Source organism: Bombus flavifrons, chromosome 4 (genome assembly GCF_040668555.2).
Source record: "Bombus flavifrons isolate JBK064 chromosome 4, iyBomFlav1_principal, whole genome shotgun sequence".
Lineage (NCBI taxonomy): Eukaryota > Metazoa > Arthropoda > Insecta > Hymenoptera > Apidae > Bombus > Bombus flavifrons.
In genome coordinates this window covers 18,067,105-18,083,086 of record NC_138445.1, presented here as the reverse complement: position 1 = coordinate 18,083,086, position 15,982 = coordinate 18,067,105, and the positions used below count along the sequence as shown (strand labels likewise).

At 43.8% G+C, this 15,982-nt stretch overlaps 1 protein-coding gene across 3 annotated transcripts in view; it reads left to right on the top strand.

The window, feature by feature from the left end:
- LOC138179200 (protein embryonic gonad) overlaps nt 1–15,982 on the top strand; it is a 112,688-nt gene that overhangs the window by 77,255 nt on the left and 19,451 nt on the right. For 2 of the 3 annotated variants that reach the window (XM_069111749.1, XM_069111750.1), the window contains one exon: nt 9,418–9,495. The exons of the other annotated variant lie outside the window; for it this stretch is intronic. In XM_069111749.1, the coding sequence (XP_068967850.1) occupies nt 9,418–9,495 (78 nt within the window). The remainder of the gene's footprint in view (nt 1–9,417; nt 9,496–15,982) is intronic. 3 annotated transcript variants of the gene reach the window in all.

Here is a 15,982-nt window from a genome sequence, read left to right as displayed (position 1 = left end):
TACAGGGAACTACACTCTTCGTAGCTTCCTCCCATTTGCATTTCCAGATGGGGAAACACTGGTAATACTCGCTTTTATCGCGTATGTTCGACGCAGTTAGTCAATCGCTTAGAAAGTAACCGAGAATGTGTTCCAACCTTTTTATTTTCTCTCTTCTTGGACGTCAAAGAAAATAGTTGGTCATTCTGCGTGTGTACGGGAAAATAGTGCAGTTTTCGCGGAAAAGAAATTTAACGATCGTTTTTTATCGCGAGCAACCTGTAACGGAAACGCGTAATAGTTAACGTCAGGATAATTAACTCGTAACGCGTAATCGACTTTATTGTTATTTTATCGTTGCTATTTTACGTAAAATTGTTATAAAAAATGTATATCTGTCCAAGTCATGCAAACTCAACGCGGTAGAGAATAAAGTTACAACTTAATTAACTACGAAGCTAAAGGAATGATACTTTTAACAGTTGAAACATGCCATACATAAACGAGATTATAATTACAGTAATATAACGAAGATGAATTGATTTCGTAGGTGAGTAGATTTCGGTCGAGTTCTCGTCGATCGACGATATTGATCCGATCGAGTAGTGAGATTCCACGACGAACATAGAGCATTTGACAGGTTTGGTAGTTTTGTAATTTTCGATTTGCTTTGCGAACGAGCGGAGCACGCTCGAGCTTCCGAGACAATTTCAACGCGATATCCCCGAGGCCTTTAGCGTCGCGCGTTTACGATATCGTAAATCAACGACGATGCGCTTAATCGTCGAATAAAGGAAGATTAAATTGCAGGGACTCGCGACGCAAACCTATGGACCGTTCCGGCGGCGAGAAAAGCGCGCGCATAAAATCCCTGCTCGAAATCGACGAGAATAAATCAACGGAGGCGAACGATTTAATCGAGGTTTACGACGATTTGTTCGTATGTCAAGCAAATCGACAGATATTTTTTTAATAAACTCTACCAAACCTCGCTGCGGTCTAGGAATTTTTTTTATGTGTCGATTTCGTCTTTTTATGTTTTAAGAAAATCACTGGAGCGTGATTAAAAGGAGGAATCGTGCGACGATTCGTTCCTACTACGTATATTCTTCGAAAGAGATGTGAAATCTGTCTATAAATATTTTCGTGTTGCAAACTGGATTAAATACGAAGGATGATTTAAGTTTTTAGTTAATGATAATTCTGTTTAGCTCTAACGTACTTGATCGTTGTCACGCACATGATCTAATGTATACGCTAGTTAATAGGTGAACTCGCGTGTTCGACGTTCTCTCTCCTGCTCCTGTTTCGTCTGTACTCTTTTTCTTAGCAAGACATCACTAACTGTCTTCTTAGGCGAGCAAGAGTTTCACGTTGGATCGTGGCAAATATCTAGCAAAGTATTTGCGACTATACCGTCTAATTTTCTTACTAATTCGAAATTAATGTTACAAAAGTCAAGGGTAATGTTTCTTATTGCCCAAAAAAAAAAAAGAAAGATTTTTCAAACGATGTTTTCCAAAACGATAGAACAGACACTTCCAAACTGATTTCTTCTTAAAATCATTGGTTTCGATAAAACACGTAGAGATACTTTTCGAATCAAACTACCCTAAACCTTCCTCAGCGTGCAAATGTAACCCGAAAGGCCACTTTTTAATCCATTTCCATCGATGAATATCGTTCCAAATCGTCCCCTCGTCTCGTCACATCTCGGCATAACGAATTCCATACGCGATATCCTGGAAGAGAATTCCCACACGCGGCAAGGGTTGGTTTCCGTCGATTAACTTCGAGTGGCTGAGGAAAATCGTTCGAAGAGCAACGAAGGTATATGTATAGACGGTGTTAAAAATTGGATCGGTCACGGGCCAAGGAGACGAACAATACTCTGGTCGGTCCGTCAGCGAACCTCTTCTTCACGAATACGCATCCACGTCGAGAGAAAGAGAGAAGAAGCTAGGTTCGGCCTCGTGGGGCTAAACTGTCGCGATAAATGATCCTACGGAAGGTTATTAATTGTCTTTGACTCCCAACCGGGCGCTTTATGGATCGCGAAAACATATTAACCGAAAAGAAGCTGCCGTCCTCCCTTGCCATATGCTCGGAACCGTCGTATACACGTAGCACGCATGCGAGTGTGCGTGACACGTCGTGAATTCGAGTGTCTGAACGCGTATACAACGATCTGGAGCATCATTTTTCAAGGACTCGATCGACGTGCCAGCGAGGCGCGGCCATCATCCATCAAACCGATCGTTAAAAACGCATCCAGGCCGATACAAATTGCGCGACCTGTGCCCGGCCGTATTCTCAACACACTGCAGTTTCCCTTTCGAGTCCGTTTTCCTAGATCTCCATCCCTTTACAATTCATAAGATCGTAGATGCTGGGCAACCTGCGGTGACGAAGAAGACTTCTCGTATTTCTTCGTTGGTCCGGCAACAACTAACTAGTAATCGTGGCCAGGTTAGAGTTTATCTTCTCGCGAGTCTCGTCAGCGAAGGAATTTCGACTGCCCGGAAACTTTTTTTCAATAATTCAAGAATACGTTTGCATTTGTCCTCCTAAGAGTTTTATTTTTAGAAAATTGTATACGTAGTTGAAACTTTTCTCGTTTACCGGTAATGTAGTCATAGAGTGGACGTGTTTCAGAAACGTTCGTACAAGTCCTCGATTTATCATTTGAAATTCTTTGCTTCGCGAGCGTCTTATTTTCAGCAAATTGCTTAATTCACGATAAAAACATGTTGTTCGAAGATTAAAAGTTCTATCCAAGTGTTTCATTTTCCATTGAAAATACTCGTGGAAGCCTCTCTAACGAAACGATACGTTACGTATAATTGGCAAATGCGAAGCGAGATGCATAGGAATTTCCCTCGAGCAGAGGAACACCCATCTTCCTACGATAAAGGTAATCTAGAAGCCGTAGTAAACGACCTTGTTGGAAGCTGGCGTTAGCTGTCGCGCCTCGGGTAAAAGCGACCGAATCGTCCCGTTTGTTCCTCCTAATTGGCGATAAACGGACATAATCGCCGGTATATTTTAACCAGGCCGCATGATCCACGCGCTCGTGGCCGCGCGCGCGTAACTGCGCCAGAACGATAAGATCGCGAGCAACCGTCTCTCCGAGCGGTGACTTTCGTGCGAGAAATTCCCTTGACGCGGTTGCTTATACACGGCACAGTACGAGCCGGTGATATATCGACCCGTTCTTTCGAGCGGACTCATTAACTCATTAACTTAGCGAGAAAAATGGCTAGCCGTATATCAAACGGCAGCCCGGTAATCAAGCGGTCATTCTTAACGCGGCCATAAATTCGCGAATTAATATACCCGCCAATTAATTAAATCGCGCCACGCTTTCTCTAGCAAAGGCTTGACCGGTAGAATTGTAACAATCACGGTCCCCTGTCAACCGAGTAATTACAGTTCACGCGACCGAAGAACTAGTTTCCTTCGGCTCGCTCGCTCGTGGAAAACGCAATCGACGAAAGATTATTCGAGACCGTTTAATTGGACGATTATCCTCTCGCACGCTTTTCGTTCTTTGCTTTTTGTCGCCTACCCAGACCGCGTCCCACCTCTATTACAGTCCAGTAAAATTAATTCCGAGGAAATGGAACGAAACAGCTATGGAAACGACACGCGTCTAGCCACTTTATGGACGTTGATTTCAGTTCTTGGAACGACCACGCGAACGAAGGTGTCGATCTTTTGGTATTCTCGTTTATCGTTCTTTCTCTCTAGAATTTCGAAATATCGTCGACTTCTTGGATTTTGGAAGAATGAGATATTAGTGATTCTGGGTTGCAAATACGTGTAACGGTAGTGAGAATTTATTATTCGTGTATTAGAAAATTTGAAGCCTGTTTCCTCGTTGCAATTGACTGAGTGAACGCTGCTACGAACAGAAGCTGACTCTTCGAAAAGCTTAATGGGAACACTTTTACTTGGTAATAAATGGACAACGCTATACATATAATCCATATATAATTCATATATGTAATTCGAAGCATAATAATATAAAATAGCTATAATCATACAAAATTTCAACATTCACCATCGAGACTCTTTTTTTGCATAACAATTTACCAGTTATAGGAAATTTCTTTTCCAGAGTTATAATTTTCCGTCAAGTAGCATAGTTGATCGATTATCTCGTCTCGTTCGGGATTTACAAATTTTTCATCAAACATGGAACAGCTAGAGGAACTTGTAAAATTTCAATTGTTGCGTCGCTAAACTTCTTGATATTCTCGGTACTGCTGGCTCGTATCTTTTAACTTGTAAAATTTCGTCAACTATTTAGTTCTATCTGCGAGATATTCTTACTATATTCTGTCACTCCCTTCCATCCTTTCGCCACCATTTTCTCTTTTCTCCGCTGCTCCCCAAAGAAGAAATACAAGAACTCGGTTAAGTAAAGGGTTACTGTTCGGGGTGAAAGGACAATGGCAGGAAGTCAGCCAAGGGATCGTCGAGATAAAAAACTCTCATAAAGGGATAAACGTCATACGGGACTCGAGTTTAATGGCGCGTAAACGTTCGACGTGCCCCTAGACGCGCGTGGTGCGTCGCAGGACGAGTGGAACGATGACAGGAGGGGTTCTCCCGTTCCTGACCCATTCGTTGTCCCTTTTTCGTTGATCGCTGGCGTTCCCGTTGCAGGAGTTGGAAAGCTACCTCTTGGCACGGTAAACCGATATCTGGAGCAGGTCGATCGACTTCATTAACGAACGAGTGCCAAGCAAATATTGACTCTACTCGTGGAAACTAGGGTACGAGGTGTGCGCGCGTGTACATACACGAGCCAGCCGCTTCTCCTCGAAGCGTTTTGCCTTTGTGAAACATCCGCCGGGACCAATGAGACGTCGATGAGCAGATTATGGAGTCGGTCTTGTTGCTTCTCTCGATGCGGCGCACTGGCCTCGAGTATTTTTGCATATAAATGCGCGGGAACGCTCCTTGGCTGGTAGTTCGCGCGTTATCTGATGCTTCGTGCCCGTGATAAGCGTCTCCTCGCCGATGTGGAGCTCGAGACCGCTCCGAGCACTGGTAACCGGAATCCTTTACCATGGGAAGAAATTTCACGGAAGGTGGAGCGATCGTTTCCGTAAATCCCCTCGCTCGGTCTATATGAATATTAATGCCGGAGGTCGCACGTCGATGACTATGCTTTAGGAAATTCCTATTGTTTCGCTGACACACCAGGGGATTCCTACCATTGTCGTGATATCTAGTATCACGATTCTCTACTCGATATTAGAAACGATATAAAAATCTTCCTTCGTACAAAGATCATATATTTCGTTAGACAGTAGTATACGCATCATTGTAGACAATTACTAGGAGCTCGAAAATTAACGAATTGACAATTGGTAAGTTGCAGATTACACCTGCAATACCTGCAATAGCTTTTGCGATGTTACAACTTAAACGTTGGATAAGCAATTGCGTCGCGATTTGTAAAATTTCACCAGCGCTTATTTATTAGCATCATCTAAGAAAATTCACTAGTACTAGCAATTCGTAACTTACGATTTGCGACTTGTAAATTGCAAATTAGTTCGATCGTTCAAGATGAGACGACGACGACGAAGAAATAATTGAATTTCTGCATTCTTGCTTACGTCGTCGTACCGTGAAAGGGTTAACCGTAAACATGGCAGATTTCGCGAGACACTTTAGGGCAAAAAGATCGATTCTTGGCAAAGTAGAGAACAGCCTTGGCCCGAATCGGGGCCAGCTCGTGGGATAGAATCGATATCGGTCCGTGCACGCGCGTCCAGATCCTTTGTAAAATCAATAGGCTCGGCTACTTAAATGGTACCGTTCGCTGGTTATAGTCACCGGTCGGTTACGGGCCACGGATACGGTTACGAGAAGGCTGAATCGATGCGCTCTGTGATTTACTGTTAATCGCGAGACCACTGTTAATCAACGTCTGGCTGCGTGCACGCCACGGCTCGAATATTCCTCACGCGGTTGCGCATCGATGGAAACAACACGTCCCGATATTAGCTCCGCGCCCCGTTTTTGCGCCGCTTAACCTTTCATCCTCCTTGTCTCTCTCCTCTCTTTATGAGCGAAAGAAAGAAAGAGAAAGATCCGCTCGCTTACGAGCCCGAAAGCTCCGCGAGCATTCTCACGCGTTCCGCTCGCTGTTTCTGGCCGCCTTGAAACGGAATTATGGCCGGCGCAGGATTGTGTTTCGATTTTGTTGCTTCGAGCATTCCACGAGGCTGTCAAATGTCAGAGTTCGAAATATTTTTGGAGTTCAATTATCTAGGTGTACGCGGTGGCTCATGAAGCTATTTGAACGCTTACTACGGAGAACTTTCACGTAAATGTTGAGTGTGTTATATGAAACATATCGAAATTCGATTGACCCGAGACACGATTATATCGGTAAAATTTGAAATCAATTTGCAAATATTTATACAAGTTACGAGACGAGTTTACGGTGATTTGGTGAAAGAATATCGTATGGTACAGCGTGAATAGCCGTGTGAAATACACAATAAGCGCACGAGATGTTGCCATTGAATATCGAGGCCTATTGATACGATGGGTAATCGAACGTTTAAATACTTTTGTGATCTCTAAGAAACATATAGCTACTTTCACAGCTTCCATGTACATTTCCTGGTTTGTTTTAAGCTCTATCAGCGCTACCAATTTATAACCATTCACGGTACTAATGAAATCTCAGTGTGTTTAGTATGACACACGTAATATATGTATAAAGGATTTCTATAAATATTCGAACACTTGTGCGAGAAATGAGCGAAGGTTTACTTTCTTTCGAGCAATCCAGCGTTACGTTTAGTGGAATAATATTGTGTATCCACGGATGGGGAATTCAAGTTCTTTTTTCTAGGTAATAGCGAGAAAGATTAACGAAGAAAAATCCTATGTGACTTAATGAAATCTACGTAATATCGTTAGGCTGTGGTGAAGGAAGATAAGTCTCGTTGATGCATACAACCTTTAGATGGTATAATATATTGCAGCTTTTAGCACGTTGCTCGTCAAATGCATCGTATTTTATATCATCAAATGTAATATAAATAATCCATTACATAACCGTGCTTTTACTGCTCGCGTCTTACTTTTGATACATCATTCGCCAGTGAAATGTCCTCTGGTAATAAACTAGTGATAATTTTTTACTTTCGAAAGATGGCGATTTGATCGAGGCTAATCCGCAACGTGAATCTTCCAGGTTTTTCGTGAAGCAATTAACGTTAAATCTATCGACCAATAACGTATAAAACTCGTGCTAAAGAAATCTAGATGCAAGCTATATGAACAAGTAAGTAATACAAGGAGAAAAGGAATCTTTATTCGCGCATCAACTTTACAAAAAAGTGATGAAAATTCAGAAACGTTCTATGAAAAATGATAAATTAACAAATCGCTGCTAAAAGGATACTTTTATCGAGGAGCGTCGTCTTTAGGCGATTTTACTTACTGTCCGTACAATACAGTTGCAACTTATCCTCGGCATCTCGAGCGATTCATCGTTTTCCTGAAATCGCTCTAGCTTTATCGCTCGAACGTCGCAAGAAACGATTCCAAAGACGCAAGAAACTCCTCTAACCGTTTCAAACAGCGTGTTCGAAGGCAACGACTTCCGGCATAGTGATTCGAAAATGTCTGGACGAACGAGTAGGTCATTGTCGTGGCACGAGATGGTCGCGTTGAAGAAAAGGGGGAAAAGGAAAAAAGAAGAGACACCTATAGCTCTGTTCGTTTCTCCGCGGCGAAGGAGAGGAAAAGAGGATGGTCTCGGCTCATCAGTAAGCGGAATGAAAGAAAGAGCGGGCGTCAAACAACTGCGTCGAGAAAAAACTTGGAAACCTTAACGAACCTGCGAGTCGACTCTTCTTCTTCTCTATCTCTCCCTCTCTCCTCGACCGTCTCCCACCCTTCGAAGCTTCGCAGCGTTTCTCCGTTTCTCTGTTCGTCGTTTAATACCGACAGCCTACCGTTCGCGGGCGCCAGCTACTTTCCTTTAGAAGAACAATCACGAGCAGACGATTAGAAGCGGCTCGTGTCGCGGCTAGACTCTAATTACGCTCGCTTTGAATTCTCGTTAAGACGAGCTGGCCGCAAAAACGCGTCTTTGCCGAGATTAACTACCCTTCGTTATTGCGATACAATGCTCTTCACCGCGATACCAGATTTCTTGTTATCGAATGGTTGCCAGTGTAATCCTCCACTGACATTCGTCGTGAATCAATCGTGGTACAGAAACGTTTAAAAAAGGATCGACTGTTTAAAGGCAATCGTGTTTTCCATGGTTCTTCCGAATATAGTCATTTTTTGAGCAACGACACACGGTTCTCCGGGAGAGGCCTGAATAATTCTCTCGAATTGGAAACTTCGACATCCCCGTTGAATTTCAAAAAGCTAGTCACAATTATGTAATTAAACCTTTTTCAGCCGGTATATTAGAAAACGCTCGGTTCGGTGTGTTTCGCAAGGCCTCGCGTGTCGGTCGAATGATTTGAGCCAGCCATCTTTGGCCGAGATAAACGTGGTATAACGACATTAGAGGAAGCCAGGTGCGTTCGAGGCCCCTCATAGGTAAGGTTCCCTTATCGGATCATCGATGGTCTAATTTTATTCCAGTTTTACCCGAGAAACGCGACCATCGCCCTGACACCGAGTCGCGCGCACCGGCGGATGGCGATGGCTTTTACCGAGATAGCGCTGATTTATGAACGCCACAGTCCTCTCTGATTCGACTCACAGTTGTTACTGGCAACGGATCTGTCTGTGAGAAAAAGAAAAAGGTTGCAGTCGAGTCGAGTTGACGGAAAAACTGTTAATGGCCCTCCGTCAATCTCGCGACGAATCGCACGGGGAAGGGGCGTTTATTAAATAGAAGCGACGATGAATGGGCGCGATGGAAACGATGGTTCGTAGCGCAGGCCGCTAGGGCAAATACAAACTGTACTCGAACCGAAGTCAAAGATCACGTCGAACGAAACAATGCGGGAATAAAGACAGGCGCGATGAGAACGCGAACGAAATCGATCGTCGTGAGTGGAGGATGCCTGAAGCATTAGCGCAACGTTGAACCGTGTCAGGGGCGATAATGGTCGTAAAGAAAGCGGCTCGCGAAGGAGGGAGAATAATTTTTCAAGCTCTCCTCTTCCCGGTAATCCAAATAGCATTCGAACATCCGTAAGATATTGTGGGAGGAATAAAAATCGAAGCGAACGCGGAGAACCGGTTCGTCACCCCTCCCTCTCCCTTCCTCGCCCTGTTCTTCCCTCTCATCCGTTCTCTGTTCCACGACCAACCTCCTCCTCCCCGCTTGGTATACGAGTCGGCCTCTTCGTCTCTTTATCTCGCCAAGGATGAGCCGCGCTAACTGACTGACGCACCGCTATCCTTCGAATAACATAATTTCTATAATTGCAGATGAATCAAGTGTGCAAGGTCTGTGGCGAGCCGGCCGCCGGTTTTCATTTCGGAGCGTTCACCTGCGAGGGGTGCAAGGTAAGGCATCTGTTTAATCATCGTTTGAACCTGAATCGTAAGATGCTTTACGCTACCGAAGGGCTTCAGCTTCTTATACATAACCGATCCAATTATTTTATTCTTAAACGGGACAATTAAATACAGTAACAATATCTGGTTAAAGAGCAATCGCTTTTTAGTCGATACTGGATAAATATTGCAATTTTTTGCCAATATTGTTATTATTTCGTAAATAACGATACGAAAGCTGGTAGAAATTTCCTTTGTCTCTCTATTCATTTAACTTTCGAACGATAGCGTAAGAGACATTAGGGGAAATAACATATAAAAAGAAGAAAGTTAAATCGTGTTAAAACAAGGAAATTGAACTTACGAAATTCGTGTTCACTTACGAACTGTCTTTGTAGCGTTAAAAAAATTATTCGATAGGAATCAAGATTTTAAAATAGCACTGTGAATATTAATCCGGAAAATAAGAAAATGTAATTGGACGATAAATTGGCGCTTCACCTACTCGTTAAAATCACCGGCGAAAGATCGAATTAACAGCAATCTATGGTCTTCGGTATCGGCTCGAAGTCGCGCCTCATCGCGTTCACTCCGATTTAAAAAGGCGGGAAGTTTAATAAGCCGTGTCGAATCGCGACAGGGAACAACAGGCACGTACACGTCGGACTATCAGCGAGGAAGGTGAGAAAGTCCCATTCCGATGGATGCGAAAAACGCTCGCCCGGCTCGAATCCATAAGTGGACGAGAGAATCGAGCGCGACTAATCGATTATCTCAGATCGTCCTCCTTCGAGGACGGTTTCGTGGGCATAACGCGATTGTCTTCGAAAACGTGACACATGGCGGAAACTTTTTCTCGCGTACCATACGGCTGATAATCGAAACGTTTCACTCTCTTTCCTATCGACTCTATTTCTGATCGACTCTTGACAAACTTTAAGTTTTAATATCAGAAACAAGCTTTGACATAGAAATTAGTAACTGACCGACGGTTTAATAATTCTTTTTTTTTTTTTTTTAACTTTCCATTCCACTGTGAGAAATTAGTACTTTCTATTTCCAAATTTGTTTATGGAAGAAAGTTTGGGAAGTTACCGAAGTAAGAAGACCTACGATGAAGCGTAAATTCGAAAAAAATTTCGAAAGCCGGAGACAAACGAACGATGGAAAATTTATCCGTGAATTTCGCCGCATTTCGCGATTCCATGGAAACATAAATGTCTCAGGTTTCGCTCAGTATGCAAATAGTGTGTAACCAAGAGGCGGTTTATTTTCAATAAATAATTTTCCAGGGAAAGGCTCGTAAATCGGTGCCGTAAGAACGGTGCCGTAATGTAAGGAAAAGTCAGTGCAGCTTTGCACAGATTTCACGTAATTCGTAAAAAAGTTCCTAGTGACGACTGCGCGTTACACAAGTGCGACAGTTAACACCGAGCTAAACGTTTATTCCCTTCGATTTATTTAGCCGTTATTCCAGAACGAATTTCGTATTATTTTTCTTCAGCTTCGAATTTACTTTTTTTGGAATTCTACCAGTATACCTGAACCCTTTGTCAGAGAAACGACATTTCATGCGCGCCTGATACAATTTGTAATAGCGATCAATAGGAAAAAATCTTTATTACGCGTATCTCAATAGTAAAAGGCCTCCGAGAAAAGTGATACATATTGACACAGGTGTCGCGATCATTATGAAATACGGCCTCCAACGTACCACACGATGCAAATGGACGAGTCTACAAATCCACGTTAATACGATCGAGAGCATATTTCTTTGTACCGTACGTTTAAACGATTTTCTTTTCCTTCTTATTCTTCGAGCATCTATTATTTCCTCGCTGCGAAAGGGTGAAAAATGGTGACCTCGCGGAGACGACAAGCGGCCAGGTTGAGCCGTCAGACAAGAATAGCGGAGAATGGTTAGAGCAAAGCGGGGACTGCGCTTTCATCGCGATGTCCTTCGGTGTTCCCGCGGCGGCAGCGATCGATAAGGACCGCGAATAATATTCAATCGGTGGATTCCTCGGCGCACGTGCGCTCGCGGGAACTCGTACGAGTCGAATCGAACGACAGGACGAAGCCAGTGGAGTCTCTCTCGTTAGACCGCGGTTCTCTCCCTCCGAAGGGTGTTGACCCTTGCTCTTCTCGTCTCTCTTTCCTCTCAACTCCGTTTCCTCCCCCCTCCCCTTCCTTGTCTACCGTCCCACTAATGTGGTGCACCGTGGAATATCGGTACCGCATACTAAGTGACCCATCCGATAGTAATTGGACCTCATTAAGGCAACCACGGGCCACGGGCTGTCTCTGTTTTCTGCCGCGTGCGTTTACTTTCCCGCAGACCGAGCCACCAGATAACGCGTTTTAGGTAAATTAGACTTTCTCTCTCTCTCTCTCTCTCTCTCTCTCTCTCTTTCTCTTCTCTCTACTCGTGGGATCTCTCTAGGATCGAACGAACCCAGGGAAAATACGACCTACACACGTGATACGGATTTATGTGTGGATACCTATCGGTGGTCTTTGAAAGCCTCCTTGTCCGCGATCGGCCTTTTCTCCTCGCTCGACCTGTTACGCGCTCCGATCCATCCTTCCTCTTACGGTTTTCTCGCCCGGGTTCTACGCTGGATACCTCCGAGATAAGACGGCGACGCTTACATGTTTATTAGTGGTTTTCTAGCGGAGAGGTGTTCGAAGTTCTGGGTGTGGTTTTTGGGACAGGTTCGGTTTATGGGTACTCTTGAGCAATTGTGATTTGGTCATCCTACAGCGTCTTCACTTTGCTATTGCGTTAGTGTATGTATATTTCGAGATTGCTTTAGTCGATTCGTTTTTAACGATTTAAAGGAAATTTCTACATTTTTTAACCTATTGCGTGGGATAAACTGTCGTACTTTTTCATCGATATAAATCGTTCTTCAATCTGGTCTTGGACCTCTGGTAATTAATCCTTCGTGGGTTAACTATGCCGTTGACGATCCACGAGAAATCTCACTCGAGAATTCCTTCGAAAAGAATCTTCATTTTTATTCAAATAGATTTTGAGCACTCGACTTAACGAACGGTTGTATGTGCGGTAGAGTCTCGCTTGCAATCTCAGCCTGCCCCCATCTTTCTTACAAAGCGCCAAATCCAAATTTTCTGTTACTCCACGATCCAACAATCGAGCATTCCGTCAATGTGTTGCGTATTCTGCCATATAATGTAATTAACGAATCCCACAAATTTGTCAGATTCTTTCGGAAGTGCAGAACGGTAAAAAAAAAAAAAGAAAGAAAATTAGACCGAACCATAGCTAACTCGGCTGACCTGTGAAATTAGAGAAAATACATTTACCTATAGGGCGGGGGGTGGGGGGTTAACTGTACAAACTACTTATCCTTCCTATCACAATGCATTTATGTACTACTTTCTTAATGTTTCTCGCGATACAAAAACCTCGAACCACATATTACGACCTCGTTCTTTGGCGAACATCATCGCAGGCGAATTTTTTCGACCCAGGTTCCCGTTAGCGGGACAAATCGCCGTTCGCCGAGTTCCCGGGACCTTTTTCCCGCCCCTGATCCAGCATCGATCATGTCAACGTTCCCCGGAGCGAGACGAGAGGCCGGCGCTCTCGATCGTGAAAATTTCTCATACGAATTGAATGTTTAATTAATGATGGTGGATCACCGCCGTGAGATCGTATGAAAAACGATATACCAGCCCGGGGAATTAATATTATCATCGTGGCCGTGTAAGTATACACGGCAGCCACGAACCCGAGAGAAATACCGAGCTCTGGAACGTTTGCTCTCACGGCGTTTTCGATGTTATCGCCGGGATATATAACGGCGCCATCGGGGCCTGATATCGAGACGCGAGAGTCCAGAGGTGAGAATCAAAGGCAAAGAAATAAAGGTCCTGACGACCCATCTTTCATCCACATCGACGCGACGACCTCTAAGTCGCTTTCGTTGGTATGCGTGTTCAATGTGTTCGAGCGCTTCTGAGCGCTCGAAGGGAAGTTTGTCACGACGTTGTCGTTTAGTTGGTTTAGAGGGCTTGAATAAATTACATACAGCGAAGCTTGAGATTTTTATCTCGTCTGTTAAATATATACGATAAAGTTTTTCAGATTTAGTAGGATCATCGGAATGACACTATTTTTTCTCTGCATGAAATTTATAGTAATTAATGACGATACGATATTTCTAGATGTGTAAGAGATAATCTTTCGTTCTACATCCTAACTTATCGGATTTACGAACAAGCAAACTTTTATGTTACTCGGATAAATTTGCCAATCGACGAAACGAGTGTAGCAGCCAGCGTATAATAATTCTTTAAATCCCGAGCAAAGTAACCTTTAACCATTACGCGTGACCATTATACACGGTATTCTCTAGTGTCCAATAACACTCTCCAGCAAACGACAAAAAAAGAGTCTCAAGTGGGAACATAGAACCAGGTACGACTTCGCGCGTTCATAAAGAATTCCGCTTTTCCATTTATAGTCCAGTGAAAGGAGAAAAAATGAGGGTCAACTTTGACATTGTCGGTACGAGCGTCGACAAATCGCACACGATCTATCTCCACTTTTTACTTCTATTCCGTTTCAACACAGAACGTCGTGCGTCTCCTTAGAAACTCCGCGAGTGAGAGAGAGATTCTCCATTCTCACGGAGCCCACAGACGTCTATCCAAAACAGCGTGTGTGTGTGTGTGTGTGTGTGAGAGAGGGGGGGACGAAGTTCGGGAAATATTTGAAATAATTTACCGAAACGCGCATTACGGGAGCGAACCAAGAAACGGAGAAACACTCATTAGCATACTAACGACTGCCTCGAATTCTTGGCGCTACATCGAAGAACAGGCTCCCCTCGTTCCTTCTACGCCTCTTGCCACCTTTTCCGCTTGGACTTCTTCCATTTTTGGTGACATCATGTTCTCCGGATGTGTGCGAGAAGCGACGTATGATCCAGTCTTCGGCCTCGTCTGACTGATCGGTCGCCTCGGTCCAAAGTCCAATATTTTCAATGAGTATTATTCATCTCGTGCGTTTTTGCGAGTAGGGCACTATAGATAAAAGATTGCAGTTATCTCGATATTTGTACGTTAGGTTTATTCCATCGCTTGCTACACAAGATACAAAATGTATTTGGACACCGTTATATCTGCTACGGAACTTGGTATCGTTTGGAAATACTTTCGTACAACTGCGAGAATTTGATATTATAAAAATAAAATGTAGAACCCGATGAAGAAGCGCTTCGCTCAGAGAATAAGGATACGTAGATGCAATTATTCTCGTATCCACTGTACATGTAAAAATTTGTTATCTAAATCTTCATCCTACATTACGCAATATCTGTCATACTCCAAGAAGCTCAAACTCCTCTAAACTGTCGTCAAACAGTGACCTTATATTTCTCAAACCCACTTGTCGATCCTTCGTTTCGTCGTGTGCCATATTCGCGTCCAAATTCCACAACCGTTCGGTGTCGATGAAAAACGGCAGCCATCGGGTTGGTCAGTGGAAGGCCATTCGGTCGGTTTCGAACGAAGAGGAGTGCAGAACGCGCGCGTGAATATTAACGCTCGTGACCCGGCTTCCATCCTCCCGCGCTGCACCAATCTGCAAGGCTCGACACGCTCGTTAGCGTACGGTCTCGGCCGGAAGGGGAGGAGAATTCGGGGATTCGCAGCGCGTTCTCATGCAAATCGTCTTCGGAGACCATTGTTTTCCGCGGAGGCGATTATGCGCGACCGACATCGCGACAAATTTTTCGCTCCGTGGCCCCGACGAAACGCGTACGCGTGATTCACGTTTTGGGTCTCGACGCTCGTTATTCATCGCGCGACAATGGAGCCGCGACGGATCGAGGACGCGGAGCCGATTTCGTGGCGAAATCGCTTTTCACGCCGAGCTCATCGATCCTTTCTTTTTTCGAGGCGGATCCAGTTGCGGTCTGTGGCTCGCGTAGCCTGGAATTCCAGCCACTTCCGCTGGAAGTACTCGAGAAAGCACTTAGCGCCTGGAAGTGTCGAGTTTTCCGGACGTGAGAAGCAAGCAGTGCGTTTTATGCGTTTATTGCACACAGTGGACGATTAGGTAGGTTGAAATGCTTGCAACAGTGCTTTAAGATGTCGACCCATTAAAGGCCGACGTTGCGTTAACGCGTTTCATTTGCAATATTTTTCAGTCAATTTAAGTAACTGATATCTATTTTTTATAATATTGTTAGGATAAGAGAGAACTTTAAGAAAATTTTAAATATCTTTCTTTCCACTATTTCTTCTTGCATCAAAATTTTACGCTTTTATAAAGTTTGAAGAAATTCAAATATCGATAGCATTATGACCAACTACCTTTCTTCTTTCGATCATGAAAATCTTTCCCTCGTAACGATCGGACGATTCACGGCAATAATTTTTAATCTATTGATTTAAATCCTACCGTGTCGGAAGAGCGAGAAAACTACAAATGTTAATTGATTATGAATTCGTAGCATAGCGA